Source organism: Pteronotus mesoamericanus, unplaced genomic scaffold (assembly GCF_021234165.1).
Source record: "Pteronotus mesoamericanus isolate MK-2021 breed Mesoamerican mustached bat unplaced genomic scaffold, CSHL_Meso_final contig_173, whole genome shotgun sequence".
NCBI classification, from domain to species: Eukaryota; Metazoa; Chordata; class Mammalia; order Chiroptera; family Mormoopidae; genus Pteronotus; species Pteronotus mesoamericanus.
Genome location: NW_026555072.1, coordinates 16,839,651 through 16,859,805, shown reverse-complemented (window position 1 = coordinate 16,859,805; position 20,155 = coordinate 16,839,651). Strand labels below are relative to the sequence as shown.

Below are 20,155 nucleotides of genomic sequence, written 5' to 3'. Positions count from 1 at the left end.
AGCATGTGTATTCTGTTATTATGGGGTGGAATGTTCTATAGGTGACTGTTAGTTGATAGTGGTTTTCCAAGTCTCCTATTCCCTTGTTGATCTTCTGCCTAGTTGTTCTAACTTTATTAAAGGTGGGGTATTGAAGTCTCCGTTTTGTTGAATTTTTATCCCCCCCCCCCAGTTCTGTTGGTTTTTACCTCCTGTGTTTTTCTTAATTCTTCTCTTCCTTTTCCTAAGAGTGGAATTAAGATTTGCCCTCAAGTTCGCCAATTCTCCTGCTACCTTAAGTCTGATGTGGAGCCTCTCTGGTGAAAATTTCATTTCACTTACGTACTTTCATACTCCAGAACCTCTATTTGGCCCCTGTTTATAATTTACATCTCTTTATTGATATTCTCCACTTGGTAAGACATGCATGTAGCCTCCTAGGTCTCCCAGGAATATCCCAGAGCTTTGCAAACACCCCTGAAGACATCTCATTGTCCAGACCTTCCTTTCAAGCTTTTCTCCAGGCCCCGATTATCTCCACTGGTAACACAGCCTCAGAAGCTGCCATTTCAACTGCTGCTGCTGATTGTTTTGGATAGACATTCTGGGGATAGGGTTTTTCCTGGGGCGTTACCTCAAGGTCAAGTCAAATGACTAGGCCTTGTGTACAGGTTTGTTCTGCAGAGTGGCAAGACAGATCAAATAGTGATAACGTTCTGGGTATAAAATGGGTCTTTCTGAGGAACTCTAATCCTGGTCTTCCCTCTCTGGTGGCTGTAAGGCTCCAGATTTTCCAGGATACTGTGTAGCTGGGGAAACGTGTTGAGAATAGGCCAAGTTAAAGAGCCTTGAACTCCGCTGTTCTTATTGAAGTGCAGCAGGTTACATATTGTTGCCAACCTTGGTTAATTTTCAGGGATCAGAAAAGGCAATTTTGACAATATTTACAATTTGTTGCTTTTATGAAGGAGTGGATTTACAGAGTAGCCACATTATATTTTCAAGCATGGAATGAGTTCCGCTGTGAAAAGGAAACAAGGCACAATATGGTGCAATCCGAGCATAATGCTATTTAAGTCTCGGTGACTCTGTATTAAATATTTATATAGTAGAGCAGTAGCTGGGGAAACTACTCATTACTTTCTGTGCTCTGTCGGTGATGTAGGAAGCACTCTGTATGCTTTGAGAAGTTTAATAGCTTTATACCTACTTCGGGAAGAAAAGTGCTATTAGGTTATTGATTCTTCCTCCTTAATCATGTAGAAGCTTTAGGGGAAAACAAAAGGGAATAAAGAAAATGCAGGAAGAAATGGCAGGTCCAAGCAAGAAGATTTCTGATACTATATACATTATTGTATCAGAAATGCAAAACTTGTACCGCTAGCGTGGGTCAATTTGCTGATTTAATTTTGGGCAGTCTGAAAGTAACAAGACATGTGAAAGAAGAATTCCACTTCCATAACTGTACATATCCTTACGGCAGATAAGGATATTATCTAATACCACTCATCCCTCCCCCCCCAAATAATTAAATCTATAAGGCTCTACTTCCATATTTGAAAAAGAACTTTCTCTGATTAGTTCCCTTCTGGTAAAATAATTTGAGATCTTCATATAGCTACTGTATTTATTATATATAACAAGTTCAACTTCTTACATTAATTACATGATTACGGTGTATCTAGGTTTCAGATTCCCTAAGGAATGTCTTCAAAACACAGACATTTTGTAGCCTTGGGCATGTTTATTTAATAATTTGATAAATTATTGGAGTTCTCGCCTCAGATAGCTTTAAGTATTATATAGCCAAATCAGCTAGGCTTAGACAAGATTTCACTTCTCTGTTGAGTTCATGTACTCTTAGCTCAGTCAAGCACACAACAGCTAATGCTGTCACATTTGGAAAGCTTTTATGCTGAATTTGACATGAAAGCAATCACAAAGCAGACAAAAAGGAATTTCTCCTTCAAAAGCTAAAGGGGGAAAAATAAATGAAAACTCTGAGCCTGGGTAAATCTCTCTTGATGATTTTAAACTTCTTTTTCCAGTGTCAAGAAATAATTTTTCAAAGAATTCATTGCCAAGTTTGGACCAATCTTAATAGTTTGGGGAAGAGGGTGTAAAGTCAACTGGGATACAGCCCAGTGAAATAAATCCCATGATGACCATTGCTGGGGGGATATGGATGCCAATGGCATATCATCCCACTTCTTATGCAAGTTAAGTGGCATCATGTCTCATAGGACTGTGTCATAGCTATTAGCAGAGATTTTGACTAGGATAGAAATCCTATATGATTTTTCCCTAAATTGTGCCTTTTCATCTCAAAAGAACATTACTGGTTTACCAGGGTCATGGATAAGAGCAAATGAAGCTATGTGGTTAACAAAATCAACTATTTATGTTTTTGTTTCCAAAAAATAAAGGGCTATATAAGAAAGAAACTAAACATACATTATGGGCACCTTTTAATGATCTGCTCATTAATTATTGACCCAACAGGCCATCTAGAGTGTGTTCTTTGGCCAAATCAAAACTCTCCAGTTGTCATCTCCTACCACCCTTGCCAGACTTTCTTCCTCTTTTAATAATTTTTAAAAATTATTTATTTAGAGAGAGATGAAGGGGGAGAGAGCCAGAGAGAGAGACATAGACAGAGAGAGATGTCTACTTGCTGTTTCACTTATTTGTGCATTCATTGGTTGATTCCTATATGTGCCCTGACTGGGAATCAAACCCGCAACCTTGGTGTATGGGGACGATGCTCCAACCAGTTGGGCTACCTGGCAAGGGCACCCACCCTTCCCATACTTTCAAGATGGACTTTTCTCAGATGCCATCTCAGATTTGATTTCTCTTTTGTGTGTGAAGAGATTGTTATTGTTTCCATTTTGTTCTTCACAATTTTTTCTAACCCAGAGAGGAGGTTTTCTAAATGTCCAATTGAATAAGAAATGGCTAAAGATGGAATTTAAAAAAATATTATAAATAATTAAAAATGATAACTATTAACATTTATGCAGCAACATATATAAACATTTTGGAAGTAATCCTTAAAAATCAGAAATCCAAATTTTATCTACATCATGAAGACAATTAAAATATGTAGATAAGAAATGGAAGAGATGAGAGATAAATATTAGCAAGTACAAACACTAAAATGCCAGAATTATGGGTGCTTTTTTTTTTTTCTTTATTTCAGGTATGATGACTGGTTTAAATATTCAAAGAGTGTGGTGGGGCTGGCGGTTGCCTTTGAAACCATTTCATGGTGACATTGAGGACTGTCATCAGTGAGACAAGGGAAGCTGGCTGATGTGATCCCAGCTCTCCATCTCTGCAGACACATCCTGAGTGTGACCTTACCAGGGTCACTGGCTCTCTCGCTAACCTTAGGCACAATGACTCAGAAAGAATTTATGGAGGAAAAAGGTCTTTGGTCAAATCAATTGACGTCCCTTTACATCTATTTCCACATTTTCTTCTAAAAGAAGATTGTAAATGATAAGCCAGCTAATATCGCTTAGTAGTGGCAACATATTAGACATAAAGTCCAGATCTCCATTTTATAGGCTCCCTGACTTTTATAAGAATGAAAAGTAGTAGTTTCATTAAAGATAGGATCCAATTTCACTTATCTTTTTAGTTTTTCATAGTAAAACAGACTATGAAAACTTCCCCCCAGTATAGTATTTCATTGCTTTTACTTTCCACTTGTTCCTCTGATCAGTAACATGATCTTATTTGCCAATTAATAATTACAACTGTCTCCCTTTCTGATTCTCATGGTGTTTCTTGATTTGTTTTACCCACATGGACAATGGGTAGAAGAGATAACCTGTGAGGTCATTTACAAGAGTAATTGCTATGTATTCACATCCTAACTCTGCTACTTGTAAGAGGTGTTACTGAACTTTTCTAGGCTTAAATTTTCTTACCTGTAAACTGGGAAAAATAACAGTGCTTCTCATGGAAGGTTTTTGAGAGCGTGAAATAAGCCAATATATGTAAAGTGAATAGTGGTTTTTGACAAACACCAAGTACTCACTAAATGTTAGTATTTGCATTAGAATTACTCAGTTTTAGCATATGTCATTGAGGAAATGACAGGAAAATTATGGCTTTGGTCATCCTTATCTGTATTATGAACGTACATTGAAGTTGCAGCAATATACGGTATATGATATTCCTCACACACGTTAACACCAACAAAAACATCAGTTTCCATAGATAACAGCTGAACCATTTTTTATGATGTAGTTTTAGACGGACTACTCAAAAGCAATGTTTTAATCTAAAAAGCTTGACAAAGATAGCAATTATAATACAAACTTGTCTCTGTTTTAGATGTTTAAAACATCTTACTTGTCTTGACAATAAAATTGGGTTCTTCTCTTTCCAGATTTTCTTTTGCAATTCTTTCTCTTATTTAAAGCTCCTTGCTTTTTCTGAGAGCTACCAAATCCTAATCATTCTGGCTATCACTTTAGGATTCTCAAAAGTTTTAAGATGATTATTTCTCATTTGCCAACTTCCAGAGTCTTCTTCCCCTAATCAAGTCTGTCACTGTATGCCTCTCATCTCTCCTTCCCCTCATGTAAGTCAAGGGTCCAGTGCAAAGTCTTTTTCCCTTTTAATTCCTCCTCACCCATTATTCATCTTGTCCCATGACCTGCTAGTTTCATAGAATCCTAAATTTTTTGAGAGAAAAAGGGACAGCATAACATACTGAGGACCTTATGGGTAAAACCAGAGCCTTTAAGGATAACAACATAAATTCTATATTTCACACCGTAAGACCAGGAATTGGGAAAACCATCATAAGACATCCCTCATTCGTCTACGTTCACCCAAGTGAGAAAATCTCAGTGGTGTCTAGTATCTCATGAAAGAATAAATTTTCATTTAAATAAAAACATTTTAAAAATGAACAAAAGAATAAATTTTTATTTGTCTATGTGTTGTCTCCAAATGAAGTAACGATAACTCTGTAAAATCCTATGTAGCTTTCTAATGTTCTTGTCATATAAATAAAATCCTTTTCCTCATATTAGCTCGGGTCCTTTGGAAAAGTAGATATGGCAGAGACTAAAAGTTTACTATCTCATGATTCCCATGTGCTCCTCCTGAAATGAAATAGGGAACAAGTTTTGCTCAACAGGATGTGGGTGGAAGGATGTATATGATCTCCATCCCTGGCTGTACGACCCTGTGGATTCCACAATTTCTCTGCTTCTTCTCCACTGACCTTGGGCAGCTGTGAGTTTAGAAAGCTAGTTTAACAAAATTGGATAAGCCTGGATCTCCAAGTCACCGTGTTGGAGCACAGCTCCCAAGAAGGGCTCTTCAATATCCATTGGACTAAGACACAACCAAGAAGTTAACCATTATTGCATTAAGCTATTGAGATTTCAGGGTTTCTCATTTGAATGAACTCAGTGTAAGTACATATGTTATACAGCTTAGTGTAGTTTAACACTGCCTAATCTAGAAATGGAAGCCACTTCATCCAAGAAAACTATATGACTTTTTTCTCAGATGCCATAGCTAATCTGAGATTCAGATGCTTGTTTAGCAGGCCTTTTTCTGCCAGAAAAAAAAAATAACTACAGAGGGTTTTGGTCAAATGCTCAATCTGATCAAGTTCCCACCAATGTACTCCACTGTTTAAAGTTTCCAAAAGTCTACCCTTTGTTTAACATTTAAGTTCTTTCCAAACTGACCCATAAATACAAGGTTTGAAAAAATTAAATGCATGTAAAGTGTTATGCATAGTGCTTGATAAAACACAGTCAAATAAATTGTATCCCCTTTCCCTTTTTTCTTTTATTCTGAAGTTATAGACTATTAAGTGGGCATAAATATGGTATAGTTTTGGGGGAAGGAGGAGGAAGAAGAGAAGGAAGAGAACTAAGAGAAGTTAGGCTGGAGGACAGAGAACCGGAGGACAAAGTGACACTATAGCTCATCTCTGCCGTATTCTTACACCCAGCCTTCCCTTCTCCACTCAGAGCCCTCAAATAAAGGAGAAAAAAAAGACCTGTTGCTTATTGTAGGAAGGAATTATCTGATTGACTTTACATTCCTACATAAGTATATATATCAACTCTGAGTTAGTTTTAAAAGATGGTGCAATGTGAAAACAAGCCCATTACATCCAGATTATTAAACTCAACTAATTTTAAGATCAATAGTAGCCATCCATTTTCCTCTAATCTCTTCTCTACTTTGCTGTTCATGTCAGCTTAAGTGTGAATTTCTTTTTAAAAATTTACATTAAAAGTCATTAACTTTTAAACCTTGATATAACTGTACCTAGTGTACCCAGTATTTAATTTTAAGAACATAGCTTTGATTCTAACCTTGGTTTCCTTGATTTTCTTCTGGATTGCATCCGTTGTATAGGGACCCTCCTTCCATGAGTCAAGCTTGGCTCTGGCCTGCCCCAAGACCTGCTCAGCTTCTTCCTTTGCTTCCAGCCATTGTGTTGAATCCTTTAACATTTCATTCAGCTGTTGCCTCCGGTTCTGAAGATGTTCCTGTACTTCATCCCACTGGTTCTGAATTCTTTCAACTGGAATAAAAGGAAAAATAAATAGAGAGGATTCAGTGCTAGTCTTAAGAAGACATTTTCAATTTAACATCCAAATAGCTCATGCTTTCTATTACTCATTCAAAATTCTTTGTTTTGTTATAGTCAACTGCATTCCTTACTTGTTTTTCAAAGGCAAACATGAGTTTCTGGTAAATTATCTTCCTGTAGGTCACCTAGAATATCAGTAGCATATGTAAAAATTTAACTCAGTCTATTCTCACTGCCTAGAACCAAATATGAATAAACTTTTAGAAAGGTTCTATAGCAGAGAATATCCCAAACACCTTCCCCTTGCCTCTCCAATACCCAACAGTCTGACTTCCGATACCATCACTCACATTTCATTCCTTGAACGCTTTGCGTTGCCACAGAGAGCTTGCTTTGCCATCTACGTGGTAGGCTAAATACACCTGAGAGCTGACACTTCCCCTCTTTCCTCTCCTCCTCTCAGGAACAGCCTGTAACCAATGATGGATGATTGTAGGTGCTGGGGTATGAATATTGTAGCTTCCCTGGTGCTAAGGGAGAGAGTGGTGAGGCATGTGTTTTTCAATGGTTCCAGAATTCTCCCAGGGACACAAAGCCCCAGTGGCCCAAGGGGTAACCTGCTTGATGCTGCACCATCCTTTATTGGCTGTCTTGCCATACCTGTCTCACTTCCTCACTCCACTACTGATATTTTCCTCAACTCCCAAATAAACCACTTGCTCTCGAACCTTTTCCTAGGGCCTTCTTCTGGGGCAATCCAAGAGCAGAATCAGCATTCTGGAAACTTCTTGTAACAATATCTAAAAATTCATGCCGATTATGTTTTATAAGTACCACAGGCTTATACTGAGGCCAATCTTTGGTATCATTATATGTCAAAGATGGAAGATGGATGGCCTGTGGAGTATGCTCTGAAATACTTAAATTTTAGAATGTTAAAAATACATAGGACCACACTATTTTGTCTTTATGCTGGTTTCATAAAATGGAAATAGTGCCATAGGAAATGAGTACTCAACCACCATCTATCTTATCCCTTAAGTAACACACCTGATAGACATTCTAATTCTTCCCTAGGCCTCACTGAATACCATATGTAATTGGTTACTAATTTCTCTAATATAGAACTGCCCTCTTTCTACATATTACCCTGGCAAAGCTCTATGATACTTTGCCTACATGTGTGGAATAGGTTCCATATAGTCCCCGACCTCTAGTCTCTCTTTGTCACTGTAACATCTACTGTAATATTAGTAATAACTAATACAGGTCTGATCACCTGCTCTCCCATTTAAACCCTTCAATGTCTCTCCACCATCCTCTGGAATATCTTAGCTTGATACACATGTTCCTCTGTGATCTGGCCTGAATAGTCTGAGAGGCTTATTTACAAAAGAACACGTTATGACATATTCAAGGTGTAGGAAACTCACCAAAGATAATACAAGAACCAGGCCTTGCAGCAGCGGCGCTGCTGCTACTACTACATCCGAGCACAAGAAGTCAGGGGAGGGAGAAGCCAGCAGCTGAGAGTCATAAGGAAAAACCACCTTCAGAAGCACAGTGACCTTCCATCAAGGGACACAGTGAGCCAGAGGCAACTTCACAGGGAGGCAATCAGGACAATAAATATCCTGACCTCACCCTGCCTGCTCTCTTCAATTTCCTGCTAGGGCTCCCCAGTGGCCAAAGCAACTGGAAGCCAAAGGGCATGGGAGATCTACAAAGCCACAGAGCTGCCTCCCAGAGTAGACAGCAGGGTGGTGAAGGGCAAAGGCTGGCTGTGGGTGGACAAGTAAAATGTATACAGCACAGTGTTATAAGATTCCAGTTCCTTCTTCATCAAGTCAGTTTAGGCCTTTTTAATTAACCCCATCGTTGCCTACATGAAGTTTTGTGGAGTTAGGAGTGAAATAAGGATTTGAGATGTTTTATAAATGAGCATCAGGACTAGATAGATACTACAAGACTAGAGATTGTGACATGAAATCAAGAATCTGGTACCTGGGCTATGGACAACCAAGTAAGCGGCATTCATTCTTTTTATTGGGTTCATTTCTGCCTGGGTGTTTGATGTGTGTTGCAAAACCAGTCAACGTATTTTATTCCAGCTTCAGTTAACATGTCAAGATCTCTGTTTAAATGTTAGTCTCTCATTGTAATTGTTGAGCACTATTATTTTTTCTTTGTTTCATTATTGTGGAGCCCACTAGGTAGCGGAGCACCTGCTAGAGTTGAGATTTATAGTTATTGGTCATTGTATTTAATCTTTAGTTTACAAAATTAACAGTGTAAATGCTATTGTGAGGAACTGTTTAACTATAAATAGAAATGTCTGTAAGTGTTCTGAAATGTTTTTCTACCGTAGAACAACATAGAACTGATTCCAGTTACAAACCATTTCTTCAACTTATCATAGCAGGCTAATTTATTATGCATATAATAAACCAATTATAGAGGTATTACTCATTATCTACTCAAAGAATCCAGGATGAGCAGTTCCAGGGAAAAGATAATGAGTTCAATCTTGGACCTAATCAGTGGGAGGTTTTGAGGATATTCCACACAAGACTATTATTGCTGTCACATGGACTGAAGCTGCTATGACATAGCTGTACAAGATGGGGCAAAAGAAGATTTATGTTGTTTGTATGGAAAATAATACAATAATTAACAAATCATAATACAAGAATAAGCTCTGTGGTTTGCATACTCACAACTGTAAACCTACTTTTGTCTCTCCCTGTATATTTTGAGAGAGAGAGAAATCTAAGATTAGAAATCACTACCGAAGAGTAATGGAAGCCATCAATGTGGATACATTCTCCTTGGTACGGTGCACAGACTAAGCAGAACAGAGGGTTAAAAATAGAGTCCTGGAAAACACAACACATAAAGACAGCATATAGCAAAAGCAGCCCAGAACATGAAAAATGGCTAGAGCAGCAAGAATACTTGGAAAGTGTACTTTCATAGAAACATGGTCAAGAATGAATTTCTAAAACACTTTTAAATGCCTTGGATATCACAAGAGATGATGAAATTCTTATTAAAGAATATTTATGTGAATGGCTCCTCTGTTCAAAGCACTGTTTTAAGCTCTTCCCATATATTAACTCATTTAATCATCATGATGACCTTATGAGGTGGGTATCGCCGTTTGCGTTGCTGTTGCTGTTCTCTTCACTGAACAGATGAAGAAACAGAGACGACATTAAAGAACTGGTTTCAGGTCATACAGATAGTGAGGGGTAGAGCCAACGCTTGGACCCAGGCAGTCAGACTCACCAAAGCCCGTGCTAAAAGCACCCATGGGCTTTGACCACGTGGACTTCCTTGAAGATCATACAGAAAATGATTTTGGTGGAGTGGTGGACATCTTATTGTAGGGAATTGACCAATGCATCAGCCAATGATGGATGAGAATTGGAAGATAATTGCCCCTTGTGTGTGACAGCGATGAGGTGTGGTTTTCTGTATCTCCCAGACTTCCCTCATCAGGGTTGACCACCAGCTGCCCACAGCAATGACCTGCTCAGTAACGGCTCAAGTGAGGGCTTCTCTCCTTTCCCTAGGTCACTGTCCCATTTCCCTACTGGCACTTCCTGGGATCACTTTACAAGTGAAGCACTTTCACTCAAATTATTGTCTGAAGGTCTGCTTCTGGGAGAACATGGTCTAAGTTAGAGTTCTATTAAAAAAAAATCCTAGTGTACAACCCAGTGTTTGATACTTAGGATACTTTCAATAACTATCAAATGAATTGCACAGGTAGAGTATTTCAGTTACTCATGATTCCTCTTTACAGAGATGTAAAAATGCCACTTCCAAAGTTAACCCTTGCTGAGGGCCTTGAGTCTTTTCCCCTGAAAAGCAATCATAGTCCCTTTATTGCATTTCAGGTTTACATAATTTGAACACTGGCTTACATCTTTTACATTTCTCTTTTTACTTTCCTTTTACTTTTCATGATCCCCATTAGAAGTAAATAAATGTTCTCTGGTCCTCCTTCGTTCCTAATAATGTCTTTGTATCAACCCCCCTTTTTTGTATAAAACATCTTCTCTGTCATGTTCACTAGTAGAATATTCTCATTTGACAAAAATTATATGAATTATATGAATTAAGAGGTATGGAGGATGGATCCTGTTAGCTAAATTAATCAATGATCTCTCTCTAACATTCTTTTTAAAAAAGATTTTATGTATTTATTGTTAGAGAGAGGAGAAGGAAGGGAGAGAAGGAGAGAAACATCAATGTATGGTTGCCTCTCCTGTGCCCTCTACTGGGGACCTGGCCCACAACCCAAGCCTGTGCCCTGACTGGGAATCGAACTGGTGACCCTTTGCTTTGAAGGTCAGCACTCAGTCCAGTTAGCCACACCAGGCAGGGCTCTCTCTAACATTCTTAAAATGAATATAGATCAGAGAGAATCTGTTAGCATGTCTTGTTGTTTCAGCCTGTCTTTTATTTATTTATTTTTTTGTACTTTTTTTTTAAAAATTTATTTTTTCAAATACATTTGTCTCTACCTAAACCCACCACTTTCCCTTGCCCCCTCCCTCCTTCCCTCCCTCAGCTCTTCCCCTTTGGTTTTGTCCATGAGTCCTTGCTATATGTTCCTTGACTTTCCCCTTCCCTTCCTTTTCCCCACTCCCCCTCCCACCTTCCCTCTTGTCTCTGTTGATTTCTTTTGCTTTCAGTGTTGCTGGTCTTATTTTCCTTGCATCTTTGTATTGTTGGTTAGGTTCCACTTATAGGTGAGATCATATGGTATTTGTCTTTCGCCCCCTGGCTTATTTCACTTAGCATAATGCTCTCCAGTTCCATCCATGCTGTTGCGAAGTTTAGTAGTTCTTTTTTTCTTTCTGCTGCATAGTATTCCATTGTGTATATGTACCATTACTTTTTGATCCAATCATCTACTGATGGGCATTTAGGTTGCTTCCAACACTTGGCTATTGTAAATTGTGCTGCTATGAACATTGGGGTGCATAGGTTCTTTTGTATTGGCGTTTTGGTATTCTAAGGGTATAGTCCCAGCAGGGGAATCACTGGACCAAAAGGCAGTTCCACGTTCAGCTTTTTGAGGAAATTCCACACTGCTTTCCACAGTGGCTGCACCAGTCTGCATTCCCACCAACAGTGGACTAGGGTTCCCTTTTCTCCACAGCCTGGCCAGCACCTGTTGTTTGTGGATCTGTTTATGATGGCCATTCTGACCGGTGTGAGGTGGTACCTCATGGTGGTTTTGATCTGCATTTCTCTGATGGCTAGTGATGCTGAGCATCCTTTCAAATGCCTCTGGGCCCTCTGTATCTCCTCCTTGGAAAAGCGTCTGCCCAGGTCCTTTGCCCATTTTTTGATTGGATCGTTTGTCTTCTTGGAGTGGAGTCGAGTGAGTTCTTTATATATCTTGGAGATCAAACCTCTATCTGATGTATCATTAGTGAATATATTTTCCCATACGGTTGGCTCCCTTTTCATTTTGCTGATGTTTTCTTTAGCTGTGCAGAAGCTTCTTATTTTGATGAGGTCCCACTTGTTTATTCTTTCCTTTATGTCCCTTGCTTTAGGAGACATATCAGTGAAAAAATTGCTGCATGGGATGTCTGAGAGTTTTCTGCCAATGTTCTCCTCTAGTACTTTTATGGTGTTGCAGCTTACATTTAAGTCTTTCATCTATCTTGAGTTTATTTTTGTGTATGGTGTCAGCTGATGATCCAATTTCAATTTTTTGCATGTAGCCATCCACCTCTGCCAACACCATTTGTTGAAGAGGCTATTATTGCTCCATTTTGTGCTTCTGCCCCCTTTGTCAAATATTAGATGCCCATATAGACCTGGGCTTATTTCTGGACTTTCTATTCTGTTGCACTGGTCTATGGATCTGTTCTTGTGCCAGTACCAGATTGTTTTGAGTATAGTGGCTTTGTAGTAGAGTTTGATGTCCGGTATTGTGATCCCTCCTACTTTGTGTTTCTTTCTCAAAATTGCTGAGGCTATTCGGGGTCGTTTATGGTTCCATATAAATTTTTGAAATGTCTGTTCTATTTCTGTGAAATACGTCATTGGTATCTTAATAGGGATTGCGTTGAATCTATAAATTGCTTTGGATAGTATGGACATTTTGATGATATTAATTCTTCCAATCCATGAGCACGGTATATGCTTCCATTTATTTGTGTCTTCCTTCATTTCTTTCTTCAATGTTGTATAGTTTTCTGTGTACAGGTCTTTTACCTCTTTGGTTAAATTTATTCCTAGGTACTTTATTTTTTTTCTTGCTATATCGAATGGTATTTTTTTTTTCTGATTTCTTCCTCTTCTCTTTCATTGCTGGTGTACAAATATGGCTTTGATTTCTGAATATTGACTTTGTATCCTGCTGTTTTGCCAAATTCACTTATTAGGTTGAGGAGTTTTTTGGTAGAGTCTACAGGGTTCTCTATGTACACTATCATGTCATTTGCAAACAATGATAGCTTTACTTCCTCCTTTCCTATTTGGATGACTTTTATCTCTTTCTCTTGTCTGACCACTGTGGCTAGGACTTCCAATACGATGTTGAGAAGAAGCGGTGAAAGCGGACATCCTTGTCGTGTTCCCGATCTTAGTGGGAAAGCTTTCAGTTTTTGCCCGTTGAGTATGATATTGGCTGTAGGTTTTTCATATATGGCCTTTATTACGTTGAGGAATGCCCCATTTATTCCCATTTTGCTGAGTGTTTTGATCATAAATGGGTGCTGTACCTTATCGAATGCTTTTTCTGCGTCTATCGAGATGATCATGTGGTTTTTGTCTTTTCTTTTATTGATGTGATGTATCACGTTTACTGATTTGTGTATATTGAACCATCCCTGCATGCCTGGTATGAATCCCACTTGATCGTGGTGGATAATCTTTTGAATGTATTGCTGGATGCGGTTTGCCAATATTTTGTTGAGGATTTTAGCATCTAGGTTCATCAGCGAAATTGGCCTGTAGTTTTCTTTCTTTGTAGGGTCTTTATCTGGTTTTGGGATCAGGGTGATGCTGGCCTCACAGAAAGAGTCTGGGAGTCTTCCCTCCTCTTGGATTTTTTGGAATAGTCTGAGAAGGACAGGGGTTAGCTCTTCCTTAAATGTTTTGTAGAATTCTCCTGTGAAACCATCCGGCCCTGGGCTTTTGTGTGCCGGGAGTTTCTTGATTACTGCTTCAGTTTCCTCAGCTGTTATCGGTCTGTTCAAGCTTTCTGTTTCTTCCTCCTTCAGTGTGGGAAGATAATACTTTTCTAAAAATGTGTCCATTTCATCACGATTTTCAAATTTCTTGGCATATAATTGTTCATAGTAGTTTCTGATGATCCTTTGTATTTCTGTGGTATCAGTTGTTATTTCTCCTCTTTTGTTTCTGATATTATTAATTTGGGTCCTCTCCCTTTTTGTCTTGATGAGTCTGCTTAAAGGCTTGTCAATTTTATTTATCTTTTCAAAGAACCAGCTTCTGGATTGGTTGATCCTCTGAATTGTTCTTTTCATCTCTATGTCATTCAGTTCTGCTCTAATCTTGACTATTTCCTTCGTTCTACTTGCTCTGGGATGTTTTTGTTGTTGTTTCTCCAGTTCTTGAAGTTGTAGTGTTAGGTCTTTTATTTGAAATGTTTCTCTCTTTTTTAGGTAAGCCTGTATTGCTATGAACTTCCCTCTCAGTACTGCCTTTGCTGTGTCCCATAGGTTTTGGACTATTGTCTGTTCATTTTCATTTCTTCCCAGAAATTTTTTGATTTCTTCTCTTATCTCATTATTGACCCATTCATTGTTTAATAGTCTACTGTTCAGTCTCCATGAGTTTGCAAGTTTTTGAAGTTTCTCTTTGAGGTTGATTTCCAGTTTCAAGCCCTTGTGGTCCGAGAAAAAGTTTGGTATTATTTCAATTTTCCTGAATTTGCTGAGGTTTGCTTTGTGTCCTATCATGTGTTCTATCTCTGAAAAACTTCCATGAGCATTTGAAAAGAATGTGTATTTTTCTTCTTTGGGATGCAAGGTTCTATATATGTCAGTTAAGTCTATTTGATTCAGTATGTCATTCAGCACCACAATATGTTTATTAATGTTTTGTTTGGAAGATCTGTCCATTTTTGACAGTGGGGTGTTGAAATCCCCTACTATCAGGGTGTTGCTGTCTATACCTTTTTTGAAGTCATCCAACAATTTCTTTATAAACTTGGGGGCTCCTATATTGGGAGCATATAAGTTTACAATGTTGATGTCTTCTTGAAATATTCTTCCTTTAAGTATTATAAAGTGCCCCTCTGGGTCTCTCTTTATGGCCTTTGTTTTGAAATCTACTTTGTCCAATACAAGTATGGCAACCCCGGCCTTTTTCTCATGCCCATTTGCTTGGAATATTTTTTTCCATCCCTTTACTTTCAATCTGTGTAGGTCTCTTGCTCTGAGGTGGGTCTCTTGTAGGCAGCATATGTGTGGGTCATGTTTTCTTATCCATTCAGCTACCCTGTGTCTTTTGATTGGGACATTTAGTCCATGCACATTGAGAGATATTACTGATAGAAACTTACTCATCTTTTCTCTTTGTACCTGTGTTCCTCTCTCTCTCATTCTTTTCCTTCATCTGCTTAAACCAGTCCCCTTAGCATATCTTGGAGTGCTGGTTTGGTAGAGATGTATTCTTTTAGCCTTCTCTTGTCTGGGAAACTCCCTATTTCCCCTTCTATTTTAATTGAGAGCCTTGCTGGGTAGAGCAGCCTTGGCTGTAGGCCCTTGCTTTTCATGGCTTGGAATATTTGTTGCCATTCCCTTCTGGCTTGTAGTGTTTCTGTTGAGAAGTCAGCTCCTAGGTGTATCCGGGCCCCCTTGTATGTTACTTTCTCCTTCTCCCTTGCTGCCTTGAGGATTCTCTCTTTGTCTTTGATAGTTGCCCTTTTAATGATGATGTGTCTTGGAGTGGACCTCTTTGAGTCCCTCTTGAGTGGGGTCCTCTGTGCCTCCTGGATCCATGAGAGCCTTTCTCTCCTCAAATTAGGGAAATTTTCCATCATTACTTTTTCGAGGAGGTTCTCTATCCCTTGCTCCTCTTCTTCTCCTTCTGGTATCCCTATTATACGGATATTATTGCGTTTCAGGTTGTCCTGCATTTCCCTAAATGCCTCTTAATTCTTTTTGAGTCTTTTTTCCATTTCTTGTTCTTTCTGGGAGCTTCTTTCTACCTTATCCTCCATCTCACTGATTCGATCCTCGGCTTCATGCAGCCTGCTTTGGATTCCTTCTACTGTGTTCTTCAATTCAGAAATGGTATTCTTCATATCCTCTTGTGTCTTCTTGATAGTTTCTATGTCCTTTTCCAGGTTGATATAGTTTGTTGTAAGATCCTGATAGTTTCTCTGCAGTTTCTCAGTTATCTTTGAGCTGGCTGAGCTCATTGAGCTTCCTCAGCCTGTCTTTTAAATTAAATTTTAGGCTGACTAGTATTGAAAAGTACATGTCTATATTGGGTAAGGATATTTTTATGGGCATTTTCAAATTTTGAAACATACCAAGCTCTAGAGGATAATAACAACAATAAAAATATCACATTGTTGTTAACATAAGTACAGTTAGATGAATACTAGAAAGATAGTCAGCAGATGTATCTCTTCTTGTGAAATAACCAACCATATGTGAGCATCCATTTTGCATTGCAGAAATTACATAGAGATTATTTCCTTTGCAAAGGAATTCACCATAAGATTTCCCCATATAGTCAATTTATCAAGTGTATTTAAAATATTATTTGACTTGTGTATCACCCCCGGGTATTGCATACTTCTAGTGCACTCTCATAGAAATCTGTACTTATAGTCACCAAAAGACATGTACTACATTGGAAGAGTTCCCAAATAGGATACTCCAAATTCCTATCTACTGTAAAACAGATAAATATTTTGTGCTGTATTTATCAATAGAATACTATCTAGCAACAAGAATGAAATATCTGCAACTATATGCAGTAATATATATTAATCTCACAAACATGCTGTTAATGGCAAGATGCCAGCCCCAAACAAGGACACACTATTTCATTCCATGTACATAACATACAAGAACCGGAAAAAGTAAGAACACTATAGAAGTCACAATAGTGGTTACTTTTGTGGGACTGGTAGTCACTGAAAGAGATATGATGGGGGCTTCTGAGGTTCTGGTCATTTCTTGATTTGGGTGATGATTACACAGACGTATTCTGTTTGTGCAAATTCGCCAAGCTAGATATGTATGACGTGTGCCCTTTTCCTTATGTACATTGTATTTCAGTAACAATTTAATAAAATATTATTTGACTTGTAAAATGTGTTCTAATATAACTTTAGAACATTTGCCTTTTTCAAAAGGGTTGCAATCAGGGAAATATGCATCACTTTGGCAGATACGAATGACAATAAGAGATGTATGGTCTTGCTAAGGACATGATACAGTTTAGTCCATGGATTTGTAGGATAGAGAACATTTCAGAAATACTCATTGGACAGTGAACCAGACAAGACTTGCAGAAAGAAATCAACACACAGAGAATAAGGAAGCAGCTATCCAGTTATTTAATAAAAGAAACAAAGTAGTATCCCAAGAGTAGATCCTGCAGAAACATATATATATATTTTAGAAGTTTCATGTATATTCTATTTTTTCAAGGAATAGAAAGTAAACATAATATCTGAAGATCATCAAAGAGAAGCTGTTATCTTGGAACTGGACCACAGTGGCAGTTGGATATTGAATAGACATGGTAATTGTCCATAATTGGGCAACAATTCAAATGATGGAATTTTACCACACTTACAACCCTTCACCCAAGATATGATTATTATTTTTCATCCAGGATATTGTTGATAGACCAAAGATATAGAATGGCAATGTAATGGGTCAATAGAGCCCATACTATTAGACTTACATTTATACCAGATTCATTTGACATACAAAGGCGAAATAATAATAAAATATATGCATATAAACTCGGGCAAGCTGTGCATGTTGGTAACTGAAGAGCTATCCAAATATGTGCATTTCTTCTCTCTGAGGTCCATCATGGAAAGCTTCTCAACTGATTTGTGCAGTAAGTAGATGTTGGATAATGAAGGGAAATAAATAACCATTGCTCAGACTCAGGATGACAGGCTGGAAGTCAGCGTGTGTCCTGATTTACGGATCTCCAAAAGTGTCAAATTGGAAACACAGCAATCACGTCGAGAACCACAATAATGCAGAGAAAGAAACAGTTCAGGTGATTGAGTACTTACCAATCTATCACCTCAAGTTTTTAAGCTACCTATGTTTGATTATCGATATGCATTCTTGACTGATATATATTCCCACAACATCTCTCCTAGGGAAAATGTTATTTACAAAAACGAAATGATTGCCTTTTGAATATACATTGCAACAGAACAAAGGACCGCTCAGTTGCAATTTCTGCACTAAAGTTACAGTCAGAATTAGAAGTTACTGTGATTAGGTTTTAGAGAGACACCTTGACAATTCAATTTGCAAATGTGGATTCGCCACAGCTTTAATTGCCTCCATGGAAACACTGAAATAATGACAGCTGCACAACTAAAGGGTTGTTGTGAAGGTAAAGCTCAATAATGAATAAAAGCATCAAAGACCATAGTAAAGCAAGGTGTTATTGCTTCTCTATACGGAGATGCTTCAACAATGCATTATAGTTATCAGCAAACATGTGTGATCGGCTGGGGGGGCACACTATGGATCTCAGGGATCCCCCAGAGTACACAAGAGTTCCAGGTAGAATATATAGAGCTGAAAGAGTTACACTGTAGGGAAACCTTTTGGGGTCATATGAAGAGGTAAAGAGTAGCATATGTAGTGTCCGGCAGAAGTAACGCCTGCGTGAGTGTGATGCATAGGGTAATAATATGGGTGTAATAATTTATAGTGTTAATTTGAACATTCCACCTAAAATGTCCTATGGTGTGCTTGAGTGTGATATTGCTACGTACAGAATTACATGCTTATGATTGTGTAATAGAAGATTTTGTCATTAAAAAGGGGAGTTATTTGATTTGGATTCTGTGTTGAACTATGGTCAACTGTAAGGAAAATGATCCCAAATGAAATTAAGACCATGAGCTCTGAACTACTTGTTAGGATCAGAAAAAGGATGTGAGAATCACAGCACACTATTCCCTGAGGCTAAAATAGTCAACAAAATCTTAGGCATGAAACCAAGGAACCACCATTATCCTACTCTTGTACAAAGTCAGGACACAGCTATACCTTGAGCAATGGGAGCCTATTTCAAAGATTGACATTAAATGACTTACAAGGAGCCAAGGAGAGAGAAATAGGAACCAAAATTATAGGGAATAGCAAGATTTTTCCTCTTACTTCCACATGGCATTTAAACATAGTTCTAGAGAAGACTTATCTATAGTTAAGCTCTGCAAAGAGCAGTCTCAAGTTCAACCCATTAAGAAGAGGAAGAAGTAAACATGCTAACCACGAAGTCAAAGGTAGCTAGTGGAATAGACATTTGTCCTATTTAGGGACAGGACAGGAGGAATGTGACTGCCCAAACACAGAAATATCTGAGATATTTCAGACCAAAAAGCTGAAAAGAGAGGGGAGTTACAGGTGCATGTTAAATCCTAGCCACTATGACTACTAATTTTGATACCTGCTTTTTCTCTAAATCCTGAAAAGCTGGAATTCAGGAACAGTCAAGCATTTAGTTTAAGTTCATGGAAAGCAGACCCAGAATAAATGACTAAGTTAAAAAAAATTTTATAATATTAATCTAACATTTAAGGTTAACTTGAAGATGACAAAGATCAGTCATTTAATGCTGTTTCCACACTCAGTTTACTTTCTGTAAAATGGGGATAATAATGATAAGAAGATTAAAGAAATAATGGACACAGGGCCTCGAGCAGAGTGTCGGGATGCTAGCTTTCTCTCATTTACAGGGGTAAAGATGGGCATGCACTTTTGTAACACCCCGGGACTTGTCAAATCCTGAGCTATAAAGCAGAAGTGGGAGGAAGACTGGATAATTCCTGGGGTGCTTTCCGGCTCTAACAGTGTGTGAAATACATGCTCCTCAGTGTTTCCGTTGGAGATAGAGGTCCACCTTGCAAGGATATTGGGAAGAACTGTCAGCCCAGTGCCTGCATGGACAAATAGCATATCAACAGCCACAGACACTTCCCCTGCATGGACCGGCTTGGCAATCTTATATTCAATTTTGCTAAAATTCCATTAAAATAAACTCAGGCCAACCTAAAAATAGTTCATTTTTCCATTATTTTTAAATTAAGGTACAGCTAACACATGACATTAGTTCAGTTTCAGGTATAAAAGATAATGATTTGATATTTGTATATACAGTATTGTGAAATGATTGCCACAAGAAGCCCAGGTAATACTCAAAAGTTCTTTCCTTTCTGGGGTAATCCTATTTTTCTGTATCTTGAGAGGGGTGTGTATCTCATAGGCATACCTATTCATGAATATTTGTTGAATGGTGCTAAAGAGGAACAGAATATGCCAACCTCCAAATATGCCACTCTCGCATATTGATTATTTTGAATTCAAGTTACGT

The 20,155-nt window shown here is 38.2% G+C and overlaps 1 protein-coding gene across 3 annotated transcripts in view; it reads right to left on the bottom strand.

Annotated features, from left to right (window-relative positions):
- Positions 1–20,155, bottom strand: part of DMD (dystrophin) — a 1,878,371-nt gene that overhangs the window by 516,916 nt on the left and 1,341,300 nt on the right. For all 3 annotated transcript variants that reach the window (XM_054566574.1, XM_054566573.1, XM_054566575.1), the window contains one exon: positions 6,342–6,553. In XM_054566574.1, the coding sequence (XP_054422549.1) occupies positions 6,342–6,553 (212 nt within the window). The remainder of the gene's footprint in view (positions 1–6,341; positions 6,554–20,155) is intronic.